This window comes from Coturnix japonica, chromosome 2 (genome assembly GCF_001577835.2).
Source record: "Coturnix japonica isolate 7356 chromosome 2, Coturnix japonica 2.1, whole genome shotgun sequence".
NCBI lineage: Eukaryota > Metazoa > Chordata > Aves > Galliformes > Phasianidae > Coturnix > Coturnix japonica.
This window is the reverse complement of record NC_029517.1, coordinates 64,013,156-64,040,519: the sequence shown is the minus strand read 5'-3', so window position 1 is coordinate 64,040,519 and position 27,364 is coordinate 64,013,156. Positions and strand designations below refer to the sequence as shown.

The 27,364-nt window shown below is 40.0% G+C and overlaps 1 protein-coding gene across 5 annotated transcripts in view; it reads right to left on the bottom strand.

Moving 5' to 3' along the window:
• FARS2 (phenylalanyl-tRNA synthetase 2, mitochondrial) overlaps positions 1 to 27,364 on the bottom strand; it is a 210,384-nt gene that overhangs the window by 126,233 nt on the left and 56,787 nt on the right. For all 5 annotated transcript variants that reach the window (XM_015854553.2, XM_015854558.1, XM_015854557.2 and 2 more), the window contains one exon: positions 26,130 to 26,261. In XM_015854553.2, the coding sequence (XP_015710039.1) occupies positions 26,130 to 26,261 (132 nt within the window). The remainder of the gene's footprint in view (positions 1 to 26,129; positions 26,262 to 27,364) is intronic.

Below are 27,364 nucleotides of genomic sequence, written 5' to 3'. Positions count from 1 at the left end.
TTAAAATCTGCTGTTTCTGTCTGGCATCCTTTTCAAGGCTGCAGTATTTGTGTTCTTTTCAAGTATTTACTGTTTTTTATGATGTGTGCTCCTACATAATTTAATAATTGCACTTTGCAATAACATCACACCTAAATAAGTAAGGCCTTCAATCAAACATACTAGTAGGTTATACACACTAAAGTAAGCAAGTAATAACAGACAGCATCCAATAAATCATTTCTATGTCCTCTCTACATCTTTACTGATCAGATTCTACATATGAGATTCAAGAAAGGCCAGGACTAACACATCATAATCCTGTGTTTTATCTGTAGAAAACATTTCTGCTACTTCAGTGTGGAAAGACAAAAAAACAATAGTCTCCAAACCAGAGAAACCTCCTCCATTTCCTATTTCTTCTCCAGCTTTCTTCTCAATGTGCAACAACTTTCCAGCAATCCAAAATCTGGAAGGACCTTCTTGGCAGAGGCACAGTCAAACACATGTGTCTTAGTAGCCTCCAGACTGGAGTTGTCTGGCCGATACCAGTGAGTACACAGCCAAAGCTAACAACTAACAACAGCTACACAACTATCAAATACGAGCAGGGTATTTGGGCCAACATACACCCTTTACATTACTCTTCATAGGCTGGCCAAGCTAGAGGTACATTCATGATGCAAAACAGTCATTTGAATTCTTATGCATATACTGCAGAAAGGAACTATTAATGCCTCACCTTCAAAAAGCATGGTGTTTTCCCACACATACAACCTAGCACTTACTCTTGTTTTACTTTCACTTGACCTTCTGAGAAGAGTACTAAACACTCAAGTGGGAACCTTGGTTTTTCTGTAAACAACAAAGATAATGAGCAAAATAGGAAAATTTCAGGTTAGGAAGAAAACGGGGAAAAAACAAACAGAAAGTGAATGCTGTATCCACATATTCCTCACTGCAGACCACGGCTTGAATATTGCCTAGAGAGGACATATCCTCAATGGAAAGATCAAAAGAATCACCTCAAGTAGCTTAAGTTTAGATACCACAGAGTTCAATGTGACACGCTCAACTTCTCTCTAGTCAAAATGTTTGCTCTCCTACTGGCAGACTTCTTATCTTGTGTCCCTGTTTCAATCTTGTCTCTGTTTCAAGGTTGTCTTTTCTGCCAGTGAGCAAATGTATTCTGGATTCGCACACATTGATCCAAGCAATCAACCTATGCACATGCTCCATCCCACCCCCTGACCCCAACAACACCCCACACAAAGTTCTTAATTACACTCTCAGCCACAGGTGTGACATGAGTAACAAGCACTGTCATATAAGGGGCATCCACTTGTAATTTTAAGGGTGCCTACAGTACTTACTGATGTTATAACTGCACAATTAAGCCTAATTCTAACCAAATTTAAGCCAAGTCACTCTTACTCTATTTATTATGCAGGCACAGCAAATCAGACTGATGAATATTAACTAAATTTAAACAGACTTTAAGCAGTGTAAAATGTAATGCATACGAGGCCAATGGATCACCCAATGTAAGAAGCCCCAAGCAATAACTTATCAAATACAGAGTAGAAAGTAAAATCTTCCCTTTTACAAAATAATTTTCCCACCAAGTAATTAATCTTGTTTTGTTAATATTTTCAAAGACTGAGAAGAAATATTTGTGGAGTGGTTTAGAGAAGATCAGGATACTAAAATACTTAATTGAACTTTCTGACTTCTGTCTGCCAGCATTTCCCCTATGAAAAGGCATAAGTTTACAAAAGAAAAATAAAGCAGGCAAAAGTATCTTTAATGCATCATACCCCTGTGATTTGAAATCTCAGAGGAAATGAAACAAAGTTTAGTTAAAAATGCATCTCAAGCCATCTTGTATGACTTTCTTCCTACTAATGCGCTCAACTGTTACTGTTACGATAATAGTCTACATAAATGGTCTCCAAATCGCTGATTAATAGAATCATAGAATTACCCAGGTTGGAAAAGACCTTAAAGATCATCAAGTCCAACTGCAGCCTAACCAGTACCCTAACTCTAAAAACCCTCCACTAAATCATATTCCTGAGCACCACATCCAAATGGCTCTTAAACACATCCAGGGATGGCGATTCAACCACCTCCCTGGGGAGCCTATTCCAGTACCTAACTACCCTTTCTGCGAAGAAGTTCTTCCTAATATCCAACCTAAACTTGCCCTGGCGCAACTTGAGGCCATAATAAATTGCTTAATAAAGGAATAACTTCCATGGCTATCAATTATTTGCGTAATCAGCAGGCATTTGCCATTCGTCAAACAGCAGCACCAAATACAACAGCAAAAAATCACGTTACTTCAGGGTATTGGAGGAGCATGGAGGGTAAAAAAGAAGAAAATTAAATTCATACTGTTAGTATTTCATATCACCTGTACAGACTGTATTTGATACTGGTGTAAAAGTTGGTTTTATACCAAACTGGCTTTATCCCTCTGCTGCAAGCTTATAGTACACAAAACTCCTCTTCTGAGCCACCAGAAAAGGGTAAGAACCTACAGCAGATCTCACCATGTGACAAATAAAATAAAATAGATTAAAAATTGTCTATTTCAGTGGATGATTTGGAACTATGTTACACACATACTGTCCCTAATATCCATTACTATCAAAACATAACACCAGCTTTTGTGAGATTCAGATTTGAAGACCAACCTGACCAAAAAAATTCTGTTGGTTACTCTTCCTCCGGAGATCATGCAAACTGCAGATACATAAATAAAAAAGAAAGAAAAAGTGAATAACTCCAACCAAATCCAGATGGATTCCAAATGCAGAAGTATATAAGATGGGAGAAATGACTGAAAGAAGCAATCAAAGAAGCAGCTCTGACAGAAATTTGGCTTCATTTACACTATGACTTCCAATACTTCTACTGATGATGTGACTGACAGTGACTAGAACCTCCTGCGAGCTTTTTTATGTAAGATCTAGGCCAGCGTAACTCAACCTTCTCTTAGGATGTATGAGTATCAGTGAATGGGATATCCACTCTGTCCACATCGCTTTCCATGAAAATGGACACATCCTGTCTCCACACACCTATTTCTTCTACTTGAACTCCATTTTGAAAGCTACATTGAAAACAATAAGACAAGGCTCCTTTGGGCACTGAATTATATGCCTAAGTGTCATTGACATCTTTGTTGCCCACTGACTTCACAGGACTTGTTCATTTTTATGTGCTTAAACACAGAGCTCAAAGCACAAGTACAAATCGTCTTCTCTGCCAACAAGAGGGCAAGAACCACTGTGCAAAAAGGTAGTTCAGCTGCACTTCAGGCATTGTCACGCTGTCAAATTAGTGACACATATAAGACTCATGACTGAATCTGGATAAAAAGATTTACATTTTAAACAAGCAGGTATTTTAGTACTGATTTCAGTGGAAACACGTCTTCAAAACACCATTCTGTATCTCCAATGCTTTCACTGGGATTTTTAAAATGAGAACATACGTGACACTTAGACCAGCAACCTGAGGATCTGCAAAAATGTTAAGCACTGAAGATCACAGAAGTAATATGCCAGATTAAAACTGAATTTCTATGGCAAGCCTAGATGCAAATCTTAGAAGTCAACTTGAATTCATAAGTAAAGCATAGTCTTTACAGTCTACAAACTCAAAACTAGAAACAAAGAGCGAAAAAGAAAAAAACTGCCTGCAGTAGCTATAGATGAAATTAAGCAGTGGCTATAGCTCAATCCATCAAACTGCACTTGCCACTTTGTGAACAACAGACTTGTCAGGGAGCAGTATATCAACAGTGTAGTAAGCAGGTTACTTTTACTGGACTAGAAAGGGCACACAGCTGGATAATTTGGAGCAGACTGTATGCTGATGCAAGTCATTTCTCCTTCAAGACTTTGGCACTACCTGACAAGCATTACTGCTTCCCTTCCTTTAAAAAATCTTTTGCCGCATTATCTGTACTTGCTCCCTCTGGTTCCTGCACTGGAGCTTTTTGCATCTCTACTCTGAATCTTCTTGGCAACATAATATCTAAGTTCCTCAAAAGGATTGCTTTTGGTCCCTCAAAATAAAGTTACAAAAAGTAGCCAGAATCATGAAGAGACACCAGTTTTTACTCACAGCAACATAAACATGCAATGAAAGCATTACTTGTGTAACTGCATGCCTGCCTCATTGGGCAGACAGAACTAGATCCTATGAAGTCTGAATACTGGGTGAGCAAATATTTATTGAGAGTTACTCAGCTGTGATACAAAAGGGGATTCATGGCATGGTGCATCTGGACTCTGCTCATTTTTTATGAGATAATTGCGCCACGGACTACCTCAAACACGGCGTGACTGAAGGATTTGCCTTTTAAATTTAAGAACATGGAACGGATAGGAATTAAATCCGTCATGCCTCCATGTAGCACACAAAGGAAGAAGAATATAAATAAACAGGCAACCAGAATGGGGCAATAAGAACAGGATTAATCCAAGTGTGATTAATTCAATGTCAGATTAAAATTGATAGTGCCAGCTGTACCGGGTCCATTCTGCTGCATTATTCTTGCCTGTCATCTTTTTGTCCACCTACCTCCCATCTCCTTGGTGGATAAACCTGCAGGAGAGTTAATTGTCACATACATGGGTTTAATCACGTTGTCCACAGCATTTGGGGGCCTTGCCTCCAGCGATCCATGACTAATTGTTGTGGTAATTTTTCAATCATTAACAGCGTCACATATGCTGCAAACAAATCCCACGGCACCCACTAAGGCCCCAGTGGCAAGTGGCACACGCTCCTAATGAAAGCTGTGTGCCCTGGCCCCTTCCCCCTGTCCCCATGGTGCAGCCATTAATAAACCATACCCAGCCTTGGGGAGCTAAAGGGAAGGGAGCTCTGGGCTGCACAGCTCACTGCTATATCCTTTAAGGAAGGAGTGCTGTGAAAGGGGCAGGGGGAGACAAGGCGAATCCAGACTCCATCTGGGATGGCTGCTGGCAGGCCCCATCTCCACACGGCTTGCCTGCCACTTGTTTTCTATTGAGCTCGTGTGCTTCAGCAAGGGTCCTTTCTTCAAGTTTTGGCAGGATGACCGATCTCCATGGCAACTGCTGGTGCTCATCTGCTGCACCATGCTGCAGCCGTGTTCTGCTCCACGTGCCCAGCAGGACCTGCAACTCCACCAGTGGGACAGGAGCTGCCCCAGGGCCCTGTCAGCAAACTGAGGCCTTGCTCCATCACCGCACTGACAATGGAGGCTGTGTGAGCACACACGCTCTTCAAGGGTCTGAGAATTAATGATATACATATCAGGTGAAACAAAAGGGTAAAAGCTTCTTTGGAGCTTGACATCCAGATAAAAAAAAAAAAAAACAACAAAAAACAAACACAAAAAGGTAAACTGCAGTACCCACACGCAGGATTAGTACTGCAGGAGTTTGGAGGGAGCTGCTAGGATTATGTAAAAGCGCTGCAGCCTGTCCAAGCTAAATGAAGTAACCTCTGAGCTCAGCTGGCAAAAGGCCTGGGGTAGGCAAGGTCATGTTCCTGTCACCTCTGTGCCTCCATGTCATAGACATGCCAGCCAGCCTGCTCGGAGGTGGATGGCACCCTCCTGCCATGTATGCCTCTGTGCCTGGAAATCAGCACTTAGCCTGCACCCCCAAGCGGCTCAGGTCACCCCCCTCACCACCTTGGTAGCATATCAAGCCATTTTATGAGCCTGCTTATAGGTGAAGCATATCAGCATTCCCGAAAGGTCTGAATGGGGGAAGTGAAAAAAAAAAATAGATGTGATTTTGCAGCATCTTTGCTTTGAAGAGACCAATTTAGAACCAAGCGGCATTTCAGCAGGCATCCAGGTGCTTTTAGAAAATGCTGATAAAACATTTAATTATTGGAAGCAGTAGTAGCAGCAGTTCCGAGCATGAAAATGTAAATGCAGGTAAAGGAGAAAAAAAGAAAGAACTACAAACAAAACAAGGCAGGATTAAACAAAAGTGAGAGCCCCCTGCTTCCTTGGAGCGGGGAAAGAAAACCTGGCTACTCTGAGGGTTAAACAACAGTGTGTCAGGGTTGAGCTTCTGATGTGAGCCATTAGAAAAGCAGAGGGAGGGAGAAATCCCATCTTTCCTTGTTTAGTTTTGATAGCCATGGCAGCAGCACTCTTATGCAACTGTTATGTAAGTTACAACAGGATGAACACCACTACTTCTCCCCAGCAGGGCCCTGAGAAGCCAGGCTCCTCAGCCTCCAGGCAGGAATGTCAAACACTTTTCTGCTTGCTCCTGACCTATGTATGAGATGCTGTGTACAAATGCATGATAATCCTTTGCAGTTTTATTCATTTTGACAGCTCTCTCCCACCATCCGTGAGCTGGTTTCTGTGAGGGTGGGGGAACATTTAATGGTATACAGCTGACATAATCTTCCATGGGTATGGTTGGTTTTTTCCCTCCTTATCCCTGAGAATGCAACTGCGTCAAAGCAAAAGGAAGTCTGACAACAGGTAAATTGTTCCTTAACTAACTTCTGCATGAAGCAAAAGCACTGTCCTTACCGTGCTGTATCAAGTCAGTGTCACTGACACTAGAACCGCACAAAGTTTACAGACCTGCCTGATGCCTGCTACACACGACAAAAGCTCCCTGCAATGGCAGATGGCATGTGAATCACTGTAAAGGCAATTAGCAGCTAGCTGCCAGATTTTGACGTGCTGGGGAGGACAGAGGGGGTTTTCTCTGCTTGGAGCAGTTCTCACCAAAGGGGCTGGAAATAGGCATTAGTCTCACTTTGCCCCCACAGAGTACTTGCAAGTGGTGTTGCTGGCTTTCAGGCTGCTGTATCACTGGGTACCCATAAGCAGCCAGCAGAAAGATTTGCAGCAGCAATAAAAGTGCTGTCTTTTTACCTTGATGGGCAGAAGTCACAGCTGCTGCAAGCTGAGAGTGTTTTTAAGCAGAATAAAAAAAAACACCTATGCAGCAAAGAACCACAGCCACCACGCCAAGTGCTATGAAAACATTACGGAGCACTGTAAGCAGTGATTGAAAATGCATCAAAACACTCAAATGCTTCTTAGCAACAATGATAAATGGATTCTGGAACTGTTCAAGTTGGATGAACTTGCAAAATGAGTTTGCATGGTAGACGATGGTCCTAAATTTTGATCAGAAAGCTAGAGCAGAACTTTTCAATGTGAGCCTTGTCAGTGTATATCTTCATCTTGAAGTCAGTAATAATATGAAAATGTCCTAGTAAAATAACAGCCAGTAGAGTTTTCATTGGATATCCCACTGGATAACCCTGAAGCAGAGGACATCATTCTGGGCAGCCTGATAGCACTGTGACCAGTAACACTCAGGAGCCTACTAGCTTACTTAGGAAGCCCAAGGTGACATCTTTCGGCACTTTTTCCTACACCCATTAGACTCTTCACTCATTAAATGCCAGATCTGTGCTAGTTTCTGTGAGTGTTGCAGTGGGGATTCTATTGTACTTTTTATTTGCTCAGTGCATGCTCAGTAACAATAATCTCTTTTTGGGGGCTCCTCAGCATCGATGCAATTAATAGCATTATCTACAAAATCTCAGAGCCCCACAGCACAGATGTTCTTCCTCCAGAAGCACAGCATCTGCTAACCGTTTGCAGAAGAATCTCTATCAGCTCTCACTGGTGGCTGGAATAAGCAAGATTAGCCACTTAGGAAGGGCAGCATGCCAGTTTGTATTTGACCTTCCCAAACTAAGCACACTGGAATGTATCCAGCATTGAGTAGGTGATGCCATCTTATAAAGGGACAAGATTTTATCACTACCTCTCATCAACAACTGGCTTCTGTATCAGACTGCTCAGTTTTGGTTTTCCTCAGGGTCAAAGGCTGCACCTCCCTCAGAAGCCCACAAACCCAGTGCTACAGCAGCTCTGCTGTACACTGTTCAGTACCTGCTTACAAGTCAAAGAATCACTGAATTATAGGGGTTGGAAGGGACCCTTGGCATTATCAAGTCCAACACTCTCCTAAAGCAGCTCCTTACAGTAAGTCACACAAGAAAGTGTCCGGATGGGTCTTAAATAGAGAAGCAGACTCCACAACCTCTCTGGACAGCCTGTTCCATTGCTCTGTCATCCTCAAAGTAAGGTTTTTCCTCATGTTAGTAAGGAACTTCCCGTGTTCCAATTTGTGCCCACTGACCTTTGTCCTTTCATTGAGCTCCACTGAAGAGAGGCTGGCCACATCCAATTGACTCCCATCCTTTAGGTATTTCTAAGCATCAATATGATCCCCATTCAGTCTTCTCCAGGCTGAACAGTCTCAAGTTTCTCAGCCTTTTTCCACCTATGGGAGATTCTCCAGGACCCTCGTCATTTTTGTGGCCTTCCGTGGCACTCTCTCCAGTAGTTCCCCGTGTTTTTTAAACGCAAGAGCCCAGAACTGGACACAGTCTTCCAGATGAGGTCACACCAAAGTGGAGTAGGTGGATCAGCTCCCTTGACCTGCTGGACTCTGGCATCTCTGCCACGAGTTGCCTACACTTCAGTAATACCCAAGATTGGTTTTACAGTGTTCTACCACACACAGCACTTGTTCACAACCAGACCACTTCGCACCTCCTGACTGACTTCCATCTGTAGCTATGACAGTATTTTATGAGTGCTAATCAAGCCTGAAACAGCAGCAGAAAGTAAATATGCTATTATCTCCATTTTGCACATAGGTAAATTGAAGGAGACCATGAATGTGATGAAGATGTTAAGCTCAAGCAAATCCTACTGAATAGACTTCACATAGATACTGGTACTCCTATGTAGTTATGCAACTTTTGTGCAGGAAAAAAACCCACAAAGCCAAATAAAATCCATTACTATCAGTAGGCATGACTGTGCTCTGACCTTACTCAATGCAGTAAAAGCGCACATACTGTATATAATTACTGATCACTAGGCCAGAGACAAAATGAAATATCAGTGTATGAAATTACATACCATTCTGCAGATAGAAAACAGACTATATTTCAAAAAAAGAAAAAAAAAAGTCCACACACTGAAGAACTGAGTTGAAGCACTATTCATTTTTATCACATATAGGGAATCTTTTATAGTAGGATTGTCTGTAAAAACCTATCTGCTTTGGTATTTTGCCAGCTACAGAAACCAGAAACTGTAATACAGTAATACAGGTGATGTATCAGCAGCTGTAACTCTGGTAGTCAGTGAAAATCTTGTCACATGCCACATCCCTAGTTTGGCAGCATCTATTAACTATAATGTGACAAGTGAAATCAATGTACTGTGGAATTCTAGATGAATTGGTAACAAGTAATCTCAGAGGGTTTCCCAAACCTTTAGCAATGCATTAGTCCAAGTACACCAATCACATGTTGCAAGAAAGGAAAGAATAATCATTGAGGAAAGAAGATTTGTGACTATTATAAAAAAGCCCTGGGGATCTCAGGGAGTCTACTCCCTGATTAGACTTCACTCAGTGCTTGCTTTGCTTCTTCTGTCTTGGATCTCTTGAAGTAAAAAAGAGCAACAAAAGGCAAGCCCAGCACTAGCAAACTTTCTGAGTCAGAAGATTAAAACATTCAGAAAGTGACGTAGTAATGTAAAAGACCACAGAAATACATGAAGCAAAAAGTTATTTTCAAAGAAGAAAGTGACAAGATAGAAGTAATACTGCCCTTATTGAGAACAAATTACCAAAGAGAGCTGATCTCTTTTGGAGTTGATGGCAAGGTGACAGTGGATAAGTAATTTCACTGGGTCGCCCTACAATTTCCCCTGCTGTAAAACAAGGCTAACAGTATAGCTTAAGCAAAAACAACCAACCAAACAAAAAACATCCACAGTTAAGGAATACCAGTAAAAATACAATATAACAGCACTATTTTGACTATTAACCAATGGAGGGAATCTAAGCAGAACAAGGATTAGTCACTTTTCTGTCACCGAGGACAGCCAGAAGCATCGCTTAATTAAGAGATTAATTAATAGAATTATGCTATTCCCATATACCTAGATCCATGCTCCCTCTGGGTTCACCAACCAGAGGATTCAAATGATAGAAGCATTTCAGAAGCTGAAGAGGCCACAGTGTTAGCGTATCCATACATTAACCTTTACTTCCAAGCTACAGGATTTGTAAGAGATTATCCGAGTCTAGACTCGTGCCAGAGCACCATAACATAAGGCAATTTATATTATGGCTAATGAATGGTGAGTGAGGAGTTTTTCAGTAAGGTAGAACTATGCCTATGGGAATTTTAAGTCTGTTAAGGGTAAGGAATAGTGGAAGAGTGCAAGGTCTCAGGAGAACACTGGTCTTCCATATACCCCCTTCAAGCCATTAGACTTCACATCTTATGTTCAGTTTTTCAGTTGACATGTCCTTAGAAAAACAAAAGTAACAAAACCCCTCTGATTTCATATAAGAAACAAAGAAAACCAAAAACCCAGGGCTGACTCCTCAGATTTTTATTCTGCTCCACTTACAGCTCCTACAGTGTCTAAATTTCAGCTGTCAAAAAACCATGAATCCATCTTCTTCACTCCCTGTTCTCACCAACACTCAAATCCTTACACTAATTTCTAATACAGTACTTTACCCCAATCCCACACTGAGCCTCTTCATGCTTTTTCTCTCTCCCAGAGAAAGCTATCAGCCCCCACTTAACACCTTTGCAAGACATGGCAAGTCCACACAGTGGATTATCCAAATGAAAACTGTCACTCTACCCAAAAAGGCTGGGAGTTGAGCAAGAAAAAGTCAATGGAACAGGGCTCAGGCCCTCAACAGAGGCATTCAATCACCGCTCAAACACTTTTACTATTCAAAGCCATGTGTCTAGAACCAGGAGAAAAGAAAGCCCTGGAACAAGACTCAAGCCCACTGAATTCACAGATCCATACAAGTCTTCTACAGGTAGCAAAGAACAGAGCTATGAGCTCATGCAGGTATCTCCCCTGCTGTCACACTTCCTTGACAATTTCCTCAGTTGTGGTTTGAAAATCATCTTGGGGCTGTCCTTCAGCTCCCAGCATACTTCCTACAATTACTCCCTTCTGCTACGAAGCCTTTTGGGTGTCTCCAGAGAGCCTGGGAAGGCCCTGCTAGCTCTGGCTTGCACAAATGTGAAGAGCATATAAAAGAAATTACAGATTCAGTGTCCCCTAGTTCACCTTCCTTAAACTCTATCTATGAATTGTACAGCTGCAGAGCTTTTCCCTAACTTAAGGTGTATGCATTTTTATTCAAGCCTTGTGAAAAGAGATAATGAAAGGGAGGTGGAAGTAAAGAAGCAAAAGGGTCACTGCAGGGGAACTCCAGCTTTTTCATATTCGAGCCTTTCAAGGAAAGAGTTACTGATTTTCTCTTCCTGCTGAGTATCAGAAGGCAGCAAGGAGGTCATTGTAGGGGAACACTCACTTTTTCATATTTGAGCTTTTCAAGGGAAGAATTAATGATTTTCTCTTACTGCACAGTATCACATCTGCAGGTGTGGTGGAAAGGAATGAAGTCAAGAGGCTGCCTGTTGAAAATGACTAAAGGATCTGTGCTTTTCTGTGTGACTGTGGATGGACTTTTCCATCTCCAAGAAAAATTATGCTAACTTAGTCCAAGTAAACAATGCCAAGCTGCTCTCACAGTTGGGGCAGGTGTATCTGCTAGAAAACTCCAGGGCGATAAAGGTGACTGTGAATGGTTTGTTACATACCAAAGGGGCACTGAACAGCCATATCTATGTAAACGCTGTATCCACTAAGGTAAAGTAACACAGTGCTCCTATTCTCCTGCTCCTACTCCCTTGTTTTTAAGACTCTGGTACTTCAGTGAGAGCCCCAAAGGTGACAAGCACAGAACTACTAATGGAACACCACAAAAATCACTTCGTCTTTTTTTTTTTTTTTTCCCCATTAAATTAGAGTCTTATAATTACAGTCCTCGCCAAATTAGTCTTTCTTCTCTTTATTCCAGGTTTCTGCACAGGTCTGCTTTTATCGAGAGCATTTTATATCAATCAACAGTAGAAAAACAGAAACACTTTTTTGAGCTAGAAGCAATTCTGGTCAGCTTCACAAGCTGCCTAAACAAAGCAGCAGCTCGTTTCTTGTCCCAGCAGGACAGCAGCTCCAGGGTCACATTTAAAGAAAACAGAAATTCACCAGTGCATCCCCATCATAAGCTGGGTACTATTAAAAACCAAAACCACATATATGGCAGAGAACAGCTCAGAAAACTCTGCAGAGGGTGCTACAACATTTGTCTTACTGTTTGCTCACAGCTCATCCAATCAGCCACATGCAGAACACAGCAAATGCTTATGCACATACTGTTTGAGTTCACTACTGATATGTGAATACTGATAGCAACACAAACAAAATACATAAATATTGTTTTATATTATTGCATGATTAAGTGCACCATCAGATGGGTTATGAGAATGCGAGCTTCCTGTAAACGCACTTTCTTAGTTCCTCCTGATCATGGGCCTATTTTGCATAAGAGTTGCAATCTAGATAAATTACCAAACCTCCTCTGAGAACGACTAGAAGCTCAGATAAGTAACTTCAAGAGAGCAGACACAGGACAATCTGCTTTATGTGAGCAGATAAGCTTTGGGAAAGTAGCCCTTCCTTTACAAGATAAACTTTGGCTTCTATTAAATAAATGAAAATAGCAGCAGCAAGTGCCAATACAGGAAGAATTTTCCTATTTAAGAACACCAGCTTTCATTCAATAAGAATAGGAAGCAATTTAGCATTTGTAAAGATGAGTAGGTCTACCCATCTTGTTTGTAACACAATAGCTTCTAGTACAGTAGCGGAGAGATTTCAGCAATTACTGTTTCTACTGTAACACATGTGGCAGTATCAAGAAGAAATCCTCTCAAAGATGAAAAAGGATTGCAGTCAAGAGTTTAACTGTCACTTTTGAAAGATGCTAAATAAACCTGAACTGACAGAAGAAAAGGATTCCCCTCACTGTACTTGTTTATTGGAATAGCCCATAACTTCTCAACCCATACAGTTAAAGCTGAACTCCTAACTGGAGTCTCTTGCTTTATTTAAATGAATCCTATGAACCCTTCTTCTGCTACAGGCAGCACAAGTATTTTGCATCCATTACTTTCCGAGAAGAAAACTCAGTAAATTCACTTCAATTATTGCTTTTAAGAGCAGAAAAAGTTCTGAGCTATAATCTCAGCATTCATCTCTGGCATCTGCATAAAGACAATTGGTGCTGTTGAATGAGCAGCTTGACATTCAGAATAGGAAGGGCAGCAATTCTCAGGGTTAAAAAATATATACTATTCTGTTATTTTTCCCATCTTCTCACAATTTTAAGTAAGAGATAAAAGTTACTGCACATTGCAGGGGTAGAAGCTGACAAGGGACAAAGTTATAGCCATTAGCTTATGGCTCTTTGTTGGGAAATTTTATTTTTTATTACTTTTCTTGATAAAGGCAAGTTTTGACCCAGAGAATACAGAGCTAACCAAGATTTACAGACATTCAGCTAAGGTTTTTAAATAAGCTAAATGGCTGTCAGAAGAAAGCAAAGCAATAAGCCGCCTCCCCAAACCTCTCCTCCAACTTGGCTCCCAAACGAGACCGGTAGCGGATTACCTCCATGGCTACCTCTTAAATTCTATTCGTTGTTATATACATAAGTTTAGTGGAATTATGACAGAATATTTAGGATCAGACTTATTACTGATGCTCACTACATAGTCATCAGACTACATAATTTATGGCATCTGTTCTGTTCAGGAAAACGGAGACATTGCTGTAATATCTATTAGTAACCTGTCATGATTATTTACATGGTGAGAAATGTTAATACAGGCTGACATTTTTCCCTGATTCATTTCAGTGCAGCAGCAAACTCTGCTTGTAACGACTTGATACACTACCTGGGATGGGCAATATCTAACCCCATTATGGTAATGCCCCAGCAGAACAAAGGAGCCAAATCTGTTCCAGATTCTTTCCTTCCCTCTGGAAACATCATCACCCCTCACAGGATAATCACTTCCTTCCCAACACTCTCATGTTCAAATGCTCTATGTTCTACCTTCTCTACTGCTCACAGAGATTTCCTTGTTGTGAACTATGAACCGCAAAGCAAATCAGGCCAACTGTAGAAGAAATCAAGGAAGATTCAAGCTCAGTTATTCTTTATAATAGAAACTGCAAACAAAATCAGCAGAACTTACTTATATACTTCTACGAAGTCTGAGTTTATAGAGGAGCTGAGGGGAGGCCTGATGGCAGCTGCAGCTCCTCACAGGGAGCGGAGGGGCAGCGCTGAGCTCTGCTCTGTGTGACAGGGACAGGGGATGGTCAGGTTGAGGTTAGGGAAGGGTTCTGCACCAGGGGGCAGTGGGCATGGAACAGGTTGCTCAGGGCAGCAGGCACAGCCCCAGGTGCCAGAATTTAAGGAGTGTTGGGACAACAGTGACAGACATGGGGTCTGACCTTTACATGGTCCTGCGTGGAGCCAGGAATTAGACTCAATGGACCTCGTGGATCTCTTTCAACTCAGGCTATTCTACGTCTCTATAAACTATATGGTTCCTCTCCACCGACCATTACCCCCTAAAAGACATATGCCTCACAACTCAGTGACACAAAGACCTCAATGAATGGTACAGAGGTGGAAAAGCTGATCATATACTATCAATAGTTTGTTATTTTCTTAAAATGTTTAAAAGTAATCAGCCTCCACACTCACACAGGAGAACTGCATTTATTCACTCCGTGTAGCAGCTAGAAATGATGCGATCACAAGAAGTGATGCACAACAGAAACATCCTAACCAACATTTCTCCCTCCAGAAACAAGAAATTAAGTCTGTGTTTGCAATCTAGTAAAGAGAAATACTTCCTAAAACGATTGATCTAATCTCAGCTGAATTAAAATGATCTCAGCTGAGTTTTGTGTAACAGTACAGGTACAGGTACAGTCAGAAGCATGCCATTAAAATCTCTCCCCCACTCTCAGTTGGGTAGTTCTGATAAATGTTCTGCGAGCAGCAAAAATGAATATTACATTGCAACAACAACAACAACAAACAACCCATGGGGTATCCTAGCTTGATGAGGAATTATATTAGGCTCACTGGACTAACTCCTAGCTGATTAAAACTAATCAGCATTCATCAAATAACAGTGTGGTAATTCAACAGTATTATTTGGCAGTATTTTCATTTGCACAAATAAAGGCAAGGGAAACACCTTCTCTGTGCTATAAATTGTTGCTCTTCAAGGTTTTCAAGAGAAGCACTTTCTTCTCCTTCAGAGCTGCTTAATAAACTACACTATTTAGCCTTCTCTTGCGTATGGTGCTCAATTCCTCCCTGCTGGATCCCATGGAGACAAATCACACTGAATTACTGAACCTTTAATTTACTTTTGATTAAAAAAAAATTAAAGGGAAGGAGAAGCAATGCATACACATGGGTAGAACATTTTGAATGCAATGTTAAAAGATGACACTATGCATTCTATCACATCATTTTTTCCTTTTTAGATTCCAAATAGACTAAAATCAAGTTCACATGCTAGAAAAAGCGTTCATTGCTAGATGGAAAGAAGTACCATGTTCCAGACAATCAAATAACTGCTCTTGTTGGTTTCAAGATTGATGTTAGACTGATTTAACACTTTTCCACATACATATTTGGGCAGGAGAAAATGAAGCATGAAGACAAAGTAGTTTCCTAAATTGCAAAGATAAGGAACATAAATTTCATCTAAAAATGTGGTCTCGCACCATGAGAGTGAAATTATCCTCTAAATCTATTGACAGTACTACTCAGCTGGCAAAATCATATGGAGCCACAAACACAAATGGCCATTCAAGTTCTATAATAACTACTCACTTCAAGATCCAATCCTCTACTTACTTCTCCACAAAATATCCCTGCAAATAAATAACACGTTTCCCAGAAATAGATGTAATAGAATTGTCATAAAATGGAATACCACGTTTGTTCATTCTACACAAACACACAGAGATTGAGAGTAAGCTTATATTAATTCTTTTGAAGAACACCAGCTCTAACATACATAATGAGTCTGTCAAAGCTAATAAAATCAGAGAAAGCAACATTTCAAAAATTTTATGGGTTCCTTCTGGATGAAAAACTTGATGAAAAAATAGTTTTAAAAATAGAGCTGTAAATTAAGGAGGAGACAACAGGCAAGTTTTTTGACAAGAAAAAGGGAAGGGTGGAATAAAGTTATTTTATAACACAGTACACATATCAGACTTGGGTAACAGATTAAGAGAAACAAGAAATAAAACAACATGTACTTTGATTGACCACAACATTGACTCTCTGCAACTCACCTCTACATTCTGGTTATCAAGGCAAGACCAAGACTTCCTCCAAGTCCGCTCAAAAGAAGCTAACACATTATCAAACCAAATTGTCGATCTTCAGGCAAAAAGAAATAAGTTCCCCCTGATTTTTTCTTCCAGTGGAAAGGAGACAGAAGAAACAGATTTTCTGTATAAGAGTCAATCCAAGTTAAAAACACTCAAACCTTTACACTCCTGAGAGTCTGGATCAAATGTGAGAGACAAGGGGGCAGTGGGTCCAAAATGTGCTGGGAATACTCCAATTTGATATAAGAGGAAAAACTTTTACTGTGAGAACAATTAATCACTGTAATAACCTGTCCAAGGATATGATGGATTCTCCATCACTTGAGATTTTTAAGACTTAGCCAGACAAAGTGCTAGATGATCTTGCCTACGTCTTGCTTTCAACATGAAAGGTTGGACCAGAAGATCCCCAAGATCCTTTCCAACCTGGGCTTTCTATGAATTCTACAGTGTATTTCTGCAAAAACTTCTTTTCAAAATGCTTAGATGAAACTGGAAAAAAAAAAAAAAAAAAAAGGAACGATGCTTTATCAATTCCCTTATTGCTGGACTTCAATACAAGCAGTTGCTTAGGTTTGTGGTATTGAAGGAAGCTGTCTCCAACTGTTATCATAAGGAGGTTGAAAAAGGGCTGACAATTCTGCTGCCCCTGGCTATGGGTGACTCTTTTCGAGTCAAGAGATGTGTAGTCAAGTAAGGACAGATCATTTCTTTCCCTACCTGAACAAACAGCTCAACTTACATGACAGAGCCTTTACACGGGCCTCCTAAAGCCAACTAAGTGACTACAGTCAGAGCTCTTCTCCTTGTACAGAAAGAGGCTGGATCACCACAAATTATAGGCAGAAATCAGGCCCTCTGTCCTATTACTTATTCCCTTTTAAACTTATCAGCATATGTTTTTGGCAGGCATTTTTCTAGATGTACCACAACCATACATTTGTGGGTATCAGTACAAAATGTTGCAGAATACATACAAACATTCAATAATACCTTTCTCTAAAAACCTGCAGTTCCACATCAGCTCTATATCTGATCAGCCAGAGCAAAATTTCAGTGGCTGCCAGTTCAGTGGAGTGTCTCTGGAATTAGCCAGCTGTGATAACCTGCCATTATGTTTACACTGGGCAGGGGGGAACTGCAACAAGAATGATAATAAGCCACATTTATCGCATTTTGTATTTATTTGGTCACTTGTTTTTTTTTTTTTTGTCTTTGTGAGCATACACACACATATATACACATAGGTAAATAAGTGTATGGGCCGACGTAATCTCTAGAGTGAGATGAAGGTGACTCAGAAGTTGAAATATAAACTTTCAGCTTGGATTCAGCTCACATTTCTGTCACAGACAGCAGTCACTCAAACCCATTTGCTTCCTAATTTCCCATTAACTTCATTTAATCTGAAACACTGAATGCTTTACCTTCAGTTACCTGCCAAAATCAGGAGAGGAGGCTCCCCCTGCAGACAGTCACAGAGAGAAGCTGCCTGGTAGCCTGATCTAGAAACCCTGAGTCATGCCTTCAAAGTATGGTGGTAGACCTCTGGTCTCTACGGGTATATAAGCCCTGTAGGAAATCAAACTTTCTCACTGAGGCAGCTAACACCATTGTCTACAGTGTGTGTGTGTGTGTCTCAGTCTCCTGCACACTTCATTTCCAGGCCATAAAACAGGGATGATGACATTTCCCTATCTCATAACCATCTCGGGCGAATACGCACAGAAAAGACTGGGAGACATTCAGGTACTGCAGTGATGTGGTTGCATAGGAGACAGACAGTGACCTAAAAAGAACAGATTTCAAACACTGAGAGGTTTGTGATGGAGAACTGCGAAGCTTGCATTGCAGACTTAAATCTCTTTGGTGTACTGTGTGGGAAGAACCGCAGCCCACCCAGCATCCCCCATGCTCGTTTTTATCCCATGTTCTTGGGAGGCTCCAGCTGCTCAAGACAGCAATAGACCTCTGTAACTTCAATTTCACCTTGAAGCGTTGCAGGAATGTATTTTATATGCATTATATTTACCCTTATATGCTTTATCCATATACACACACACAGCTTTAACCATTTCAAGGTCCCCACAGAGAGCTGTTAGCTTAGACAGAACATGGGTCTGCATACTATTTAAGCTACATGCACCATCTGCTCCAACATTTTAATGTAATTTACCAGGCAAAAGCCAAACAGGAAAAAAAAAAAAAAGCCTGCTAGATGAAAGATATTAAATTTCCCCTTCCCCAAAACACCTCCTGCTGATTGATATATGAAACCAACTCACCCTTAACTAAAATTGGATTTAAGAAGAACACGTTCATTAAAAATATATATATATATATATCAACTCCCCTCTATGTCAACAAGGTAACACTGCCATAATTTTTCTGTTAATTACTAATTTACTGCCCATGAAAACTGATCAAACCTAATAACCCCTTCACAAAAATTAAAAAAAAATAAAAAAATAAAAAAAAAGGGAGTGGGCAGAGAATGTGCTTAAAACTGTTAATTCCCCATGTACAGTTTTGAGGATCTTCAATAAATGATTAAAGAAAAAATCATTTACTGCAGTGTTAACAGCCAAGCAAGTTGGACATGTCAAGAAGTGTATTTGGCTGAAGGTGGCAGCCCTGGGCCAAGTACTATTTAAGTCTTGGAATAAAGTCCTGCCCCTGATTAATAGCAAGGCTTCCAAAAGCCGAAAAAGCTTACATGTCAAGAACCAGGTTTATTCAAGGAGTTCACTGATGACAAATAGGCTTCCACCTTTTAAAACAAAAGCAACAATCTGCAAAAGTTGTGGTAAACTCTTCCTGTTCAACAGTGTTCATCCACAGTGACACTTAGACAAGGCTGACAGTTTCTTCATGGAAAGTACACACAAAATTAACAAGATACAGTGGCAGGGAAACCACCTTCGTTATAAATTCAGGACATCACTCACAATTTGAAGGCCAAGACTGCATAACAATTTTTAAACCTGTAACCATATACAAACTGCTGACATAAAGCTCTCATTAAAGCCTTACTGAAGGCCCAGTACCTACTTATTTCCTCACTAAAGCCATGACAATCTCCTGTCCATACCAGGGAAAAAAAAAGAGAGGGAGCTGTTTCTTAAGATTGTAAGCACCAATGTGACTTTCTGATGTGGAAGGAAGAGAAGCGTATATGTGCCACAAAAAAAAAGTCTTATCCAGCTCTTCCTTACTGATAGGCTACCTATGGCTGCCTTCACAATCTATAAGCTTAGGAAACACAACACCAACCCAAACTCATGCCCAGAGCCAAACATCTGTTTTACAGAATGCCACCAAACACCCAGCGGTAACCAAAGGGTTCATCTCCCACAGTCCCCATACAAAGCCTTCCTTCATTTTTCAACTGAAGGTAAGTATTGCGGAACGAATGTTAAGAGCCATCAAAAAAGGAAAAAAGAATGCAAACTTTTTACGCTGGTGTATAAAAACACTGTATGCCCACAAGTCAAACAGTGGATGTAGGCCTCCTCTAGCAAAATCCTGGAAAAGATGCAGATAAGAGCAATCACAAACATGGATCAGCTCCCACACAGGACGTGACTGTATGATAGCACCCTTTGGCCTGGCAAGAAATAACCAGTGAGAGTTACAAATCACGAGTGGCATAAGTGAGGAAAAGTAACTATTACCCGTGAGTCTCTTCTCATTGTAACTGGTAGGTCACAAGGTCAAAAGAAGATGCTGCAGGTTCCCTGGGACTCAAAATAGCAACTCAACAAATTAATGGAAGCAATGAAAACAAAGGTATTGTTTTTGGCTCAGGAACCTGAGAGCTGCAAGCGTATATCATAAGATCTATGTCCTGCTTCACTCTTTAAGCATCTGCCTGTGATGCTGCAGGATACAGCATATCATGTCCAACAGAGGTTTGATCTGAAACACCATCCTTGGGTTATTTTCCTGAAGAACATCAGAAATTCAAAAACATCAGGACGAGAGACTTCCTAAAAATTACGGAATTTTCCTTTTTGTCTTTTATTATTATTATTATTATTATTATTATTATTATTATTATTATTATTATTATTATTTTCTTTTTTCTTTTTTCTTTTTTTTTTTTTCAATTGGGAGATTTTTTGTTTCTTGGTTTGAAAAGTAAAATTCATTTGTCAGATTTTCATGTTTCTGTCCCAAGCTAACATATTCCGCATCAGTGAGCACCAAGAACATTGCCATTGACTTCAATCAGCGAAGGATCACACCCTAGCTGCTTCCAATTTCACAGGTACTAAGCAACGCGATGATCAGCCTCTGAGTAAGCAGCATCCTGTTCTCAAAAGTTTTAAACGTGGAATTTCATACAAACCTGGGTTCAGCACTAATCAATGAACATGGTCTCTGTGAATCTTGAATAGTAAAGTCCCGAAGCACAGAAATAAATATGTGATGTCAAATGACATTTATTTCCTCATCTCCTCTTCACAGACCTAAAACTGAGAGTACTTGCTACTACACTGTGAAGTTTCTGTGTTTTTTCTGCTGTTATCCAGAATAAAAATAACTTTGCTCTACATTAAAAAGCACTATAACATTCCTATTAAAGTTATGTATAAAGGTGCAGATGAAAAAAGAGAACATATAAATGAAAACTTAAACAGTACCATAAGTTAGATTTTATATGTATCAAATATCAGACTATAATAGCGATCCCTCATGTTCACATTACTATATAATTGTTCTGCTTTAGCACTGTCAGCCTTAGGGGAACATGTAACATCAGTCCCTGTGCAATTCTGTGCATCCTTGCAGTAAGTGCATATTTTTCCAACAACACTATAAAAACAGTCATAGGGTGCATGTACTACTAATTCTTTCAAGAATAGTAAATATCACTGCTAAAAATAGTAAATATCCCCATATTTTCCATTTGGCGAGAGAAGACTTCCCTTAAAGCAAACAAGATTATTCAGTAGCTGGATTTGCTTTATTGCACACACTACTTACGCTGCCTTGCAGATTTTATTTGCCAGTGCACACAGTAAGATAACTAAGACCTTACTCACTGCTAACACAAAATTGGAATGGTTCATTCACAGATCATCCCCACTATGCAGTTAACAACTAAGAAAGAAGCTTGATATAAGTCCCTGGGCAAATCTTAAGTCGGCTTAAGTTATTAGGAAAGTGAAACTTCAAAAGTGGCTTGAAACACTGGGGAAGCCGCACATGACGTATGGTTAGGTTGTGGTTGGTCTTGACGGTCTTCAAGGTCTTTTCAGGTTGCGGTTGGATCTGATGGTCTTTAAGGTCTTTTCCAACCTGAGCAATACTACCATTCTATGATTTTATGTCAAAGCAATGAATTGCCACCAAAAAAAGTGCTATTTTGTTTGGCTGCATCTCATAGTTCGGTTCTTTGTCACAGCTACACACTGCGCTGATCTATGTAAGAAACCAGAAATCTAGTGTGTTAGGAAGTATACAGAGGGAGAAAAAAAAGGGAAGCCTGGAGTATCTTCACAGACCTCAAAAGGAAAAAGAGCAGAGCAGGTAAACAGGTAAGGCAGAGTACTTGCAGTACAGTTAAACAGATTCACCTATCACAGATCTATTTCTACTTACATATACTAAATGTCTTTATCACATTCCACTTAAAAGTGACTGAAATGAAACAAAGATTCCTTCATAAACTTATTATGGCATCAGAAAATTTAACAAAGTACTATTTTTTTTTCCTGAAAATAATGTAACAAATGTAGCACCACTTCCATGAAGGCATCATAGCAAGAATGGAATTCTACAATTAAGACTAAAAATCTTGATACAATCATTCATTATCATTATGATTTGCTGCATGGGGAGGATAAGGGTCACCCCAAAGAACTATAGGACCTTCTGTCATCATAATCAGCTCCTCATGGCCCAGCATCCTGGCCTCAATACTGAACTTTGTATTGTAATTCAAGCACAAGACTTCATCAGTTCTTTTGTTATCATAGGTATCTAACCGAGACAAGAGAGGTCTATGTTAGATATTAGGAGGAAGTTTTTCACACAGAGGGTGGTGACGCACTGGATCAGGTTGCCCAAGGAGGTTGTGGATGCCCCATCCCTGGAGGCATTGAAGGCCAGGCTGGATGTGGCTCTGGGCAGCCTGGTCTGGTGGTTGGTGACCCTGCACATAGCAGGGGGTTGAAACTTGATGATCTTTGTGGTCCTTTTCAACCCAGGCCATTCTATGATTCTACAATCTAAGAAACAGAACAAAACTGGGAAATAAACAAATAAATCAACAGTGCTGGCTGTTTAAATTACAGCCATCATCAATCAACAGACACACGCACTTCTGCTCTGACTGATTGTTTCTGATTGCCTCACAAACCACTCTTACATCTGCAAGCAGTAACAAAACAAAAAGGAAGTGAGGATTTTGAAGGCAAAAGCTATCTTCCTTTCCCTTATCAAAATATTTTCTGTTGGGATGAGAAGAGATGCTTGCCGGCAAACGTTATATTACAGAAATGTATTTGAACAGTATATCAAGGGGAAAAAAAAAAAAGAAAAAAAGAAAGCATCAAAGAAACAATCTTGAATTCCAAGATACTAGAAATATTATGGATAACATAAAAAAAAAATTAAAATTTCTTCAAATTCATCAGTTTATTCGCAAGTTTTTATCACCAAGCTGTGCAGCACACCATAAAAAGATCTTTCTGTATTTACCTGGTGAACTGGCACACCAGTGAAATATTCCTTCAGCACAAGGTTAGCCATCCAAAATTGAGTAATGTTTCTTTCATTCAGCCCTACAGAGGTGCTTTCCAGTAGAGTCCTTGAAGAGACTGAGATGCGAACAGGCAATTTGCAGTGCCTGTTCTGGGCATCTGACAAAGAAGACATACAGAAAAGCAAGGCACAGACACCAGCGTTTAGTTCTTCAAATGGGGAAATATGTCTGTAATGTGAGTCACAGCAGTGAGGATTGATACATAATGTTAGACAAAGTGATACTTATCTGAAGTAAAAGAAGTTTATTATTAGTGAGCAAACTGTAGGAGAAGAAAACACTAGTGTTCCTCTATAGGTAGATTATAGACTTACAATACATACTCCTGAGTAGCCCACACTGTTTTCTTTCGGCTGTAAATATTCATTTCTAGGAGAGTGGTGAAGTCCTGGAACAGGCTGCCCAGGGAGGTTGTGGATTCCCTGTCCTTGGAGGTGTTCAAGGCCAGGTTGGACGGGGTCCTGGGCAACCTGATCTAGTAAATGTGTATGTTTGGTGGCCCTGCTAGGCAGGGGGGTCGGAACTTCATGATCCTTGAGGTCCCTTCCAACCCGGGTCATTCTGTGATTCTGTGATTCATAAGTTCAATATAATGCTGCCTCTTATACAGGTGAACAGGCAAGTATTTGGAACAAATGGTGCAAATACAGCTGTTTGGAAGTCACAGGTCTCCTTCCCAAGTTTGATGAAGATCTTACTCCTTGTTGATCTGCACTGGTTTAAAACTAAAAGCTTTAAAATTAAAACTTTGGTCTTTCAAAGACTTAAAGGCACGAGACCAGAGTAGTAGTTATTAATAATTAATACCCACTGATTGTGGATATTGGAAGTGCTAGGGATGTTCCAAAAACAGCAGATAAGAAACTGTTGAAGTGCAAGTTGGTTTTGGAGGACACTACAATCCCGATATCAAAAAGAGATGAAGGGGATAGGAAAGAATTTTCACCTTCCTCGTTTTCCACAGAAAATCCTCTTTCTGGATTTTGGCATTTTCACTTTTGGGCAAAGGCAGCTTGCTGCCACAACACACACAGACACACAAATCAGCAAGTTAGTAAGAGCAAACTTAGTTTCACCATAAATAGATGCAACTTAGCATGCCAGGAACCTATTGGGGTTGCAAACTGTTGTAAAAAAGGATAAAAGAGAACATTCCATGCAACATAAGACAAGGAAGACTTACCTGATGGAAAATGTGAACTACCTTGTGCACAGTGTTACTTTAAAGCAAATAAGCTGTTAGCCAATACAAGTTATGGCCACACTTCTTCCTCACTTTCAGCAAACAGGTATCAATGCTTCAATGAATTAGACCGACATGCATTAGACACAGCTTTTTTAACTTCCTGTTTTCAGTGAGTTACCAGAGGGAATAAAAAAACAGAACTGTGGCTGCAGAAAGTGCAACTCCTTCTAAAAATATATTTCTAATAAAGTAAAGGAATCTTTTTCTACTGCTGTTTCAATTAATAATACAGTCATTCAAAAGCTACAGTTGAGTTATTAAATTCATGTTTTCTTGGACAACCAGAATTACGATTAATATTTAGGAAAGTTTTGGTGCAAGAGTATAATTTTCAGGGCCATAATACAGAGGGTGAAAAAGAGCTGAGGCACATTAAACTGAAAACACTGACTGCTGTAGAAACCTGTCTGCTGGCATTTCATGCACATTCATTCACGCACACAGGTGTGCAAATGCATCCAATGGTGGTTCAGATGACACAGTTTGGCTTTCCATCTATACATCAAAGGAACCTAAATATAAGACTAGAGCAACATAAAAGCTTTAAAATAAGAAAGCCTGACCATTAGCATACCACATCTGATCAAAATAATATTACACAGTAGTCTTTCACTTCTGAAGCTGATCAGAACCTGTGTTGTATTTACCATCTCATGAACACAGTAGCCTGAGCAAGAACATTAGCATAAGGCATTAACCCAATGGGGAGAAACTCTAGAATTGGATTCATCTTTTTTAAAGGAAAATGATCACATTAAAATATATGCAAACTGAAGAATATAAGCAGTGCCAAATAACCTTTATAGTTTACAGTTACTGTACTTGGACCAAGGGAAAGAATTCAGGACACATTAATATACAATAACTGCAAACTAACTGCAAGAGTATCAAGTGAGTACACCAGGACTGCCTGAAAGCACCCTTGTAAGAACTGCATGGATCATATACCAAAAGGCTCCCACACTCAATGAATAGCACTGGCAGAAACTGAATGATAGATGTCTGAGCACTGCTCTGTGCAGAACTACTGCAGTCAGTGAAAAAACAAGTATGTTAAATTTTCACTGTGAAAATAATCAGAAAAACATATCAGTTTCCCCTCTCTTTCCTTTGTACTCATATGTAAGTTTCAGAAGGCAAACCATCAGGTGACATTTGTTTGTAATAATTCTGATTAAAATAAATGATGCTGCTCTTACAGCAGTTTACAGCCACTGCATTAGCATTGAATCTGGGGATAAAAGAAATGAATCAAAGGTAAAAAGCACCCTACCTTTACCCAGCAACCAAATGGCAATATGAAAGAAGTCACTTTCCTCTTTCTACACTTTCGAGATACAGGAGTACTCTCATATTCTGAATACTACGAGATGTTATTTGATTTTAAAACTCTAAAATCTTAACTGCGCATGGACATGACTCCCCTGGAAGAAGGAAAAATACACACTTCAATTCATCAGTTTCTCTTTTAAAGCCAAGACCCATCTGTCTCCTTATTGCACAAAATAAAAGACAAGCTCTCTGTTTGCAGGCTCCAGCTCACACACTTGGAAGTAATGCTCAAATCACAGCACGTAAGCTCTACGTTCCACCTGAGGACCATTTGTGTCAGCTTCTAACAGAGATGCCTGCACTCACCAGGGAAGAAGGGGGCATTTCAGGCTTTGAAACTGATTGCAGTGGAAGTGTTTGCTAATAGAGAAGTCAAGGAAGTAAAGGAATTTCAGTACCTGAGTTAACCAGCTGTTGTTCCATGACACCACAGCCCAGAACCTCCAGCCATTCTCCTTGGAAGTTGATCTCCATCTCAAAGGAAGGGTGAGTAAATGGGAAGTAGCAGTCCACCCATCTGACTTGTAGTCCTGTAGCAGTGTTTAAAAAATAAAAGGTGTATGCATAAAAGGCCATCCCTCTAATTACACCTAATACTCACCCCTCAAATAATGACACCAATTATGACAATCCAGAGAAAATAAATAGCAAACAAATTAATTTACAACACTTGTGCAAGGCGATAAATCTTAAAAACTTGTGGGGAAAAAAATGACCGTGTCTTTCCTAATATGAAAAACACTTTGTGCAATTCAAGCATCCTTTGAAACCAAATCAATCATTTGTCAAACCCTGGCAACCACCTGGCGTACAATGAAAATGAGCCAAAATCTTTGGAAAGTCAGTTATTCTATTATTCTATGTACCAAGATGCAATTTTTTCCATGAGGAGAAGGTACTCAAGTCTTGCATTCTATTGACCAGTGAGGTAAGAATTTTTTTTTCATCAGACACTATTAAAAATACACGATTATCATTTCTGCATATATTTAATTATGAAAGTTAATAACATAGATCGATGAACACAGATGTACACACACATTTAGAGCACTGCAGCATTATTAAGGTATGCTATATGCAAATAAAGGCAGAGAACTCCAGACCTGTGGAGATCCAAGGAGACCAGCCTTAAACTTTGTGAAGTGCAGGAGATCCCCATACATCTGAAATCCCACTAAGCAGGGATGAGAACCACCTGATATCACAGAGCAGTAAAGCCAGAAAAGGGCAAGCTCTGCACTGCGGCCGAATGCAGAGCTGTTGTCAAGACTCTTATTACAATTGATGGGTTTTATTTCTTACAATCATTTACAAAGTGTTCTTACCCTGAACAATTTTCTCTAGCCATTAAGTACGGGGAAAAACAGGTCTCAGAAACAAGAGACAAAAAAACACTTGGAAGATAACTGAACCACTAATTTTCCAGGTAATACCTTAACCCCAAGATCATCCCTCCTTTCAATTAAGCCAAATCCTAATCAGCGTAAGAGTTGCTGACAATTAGACAGGCCCAGTCTTGAAAACAAAGGACAAAAAACAAGGCTCTTTGGATGATAACTTGCCCAGGGAGGTGGTGGAGTCACCAACATGGGAATGGTTCAGAAACATTTGATGTTGTGTTGAGGGATATATT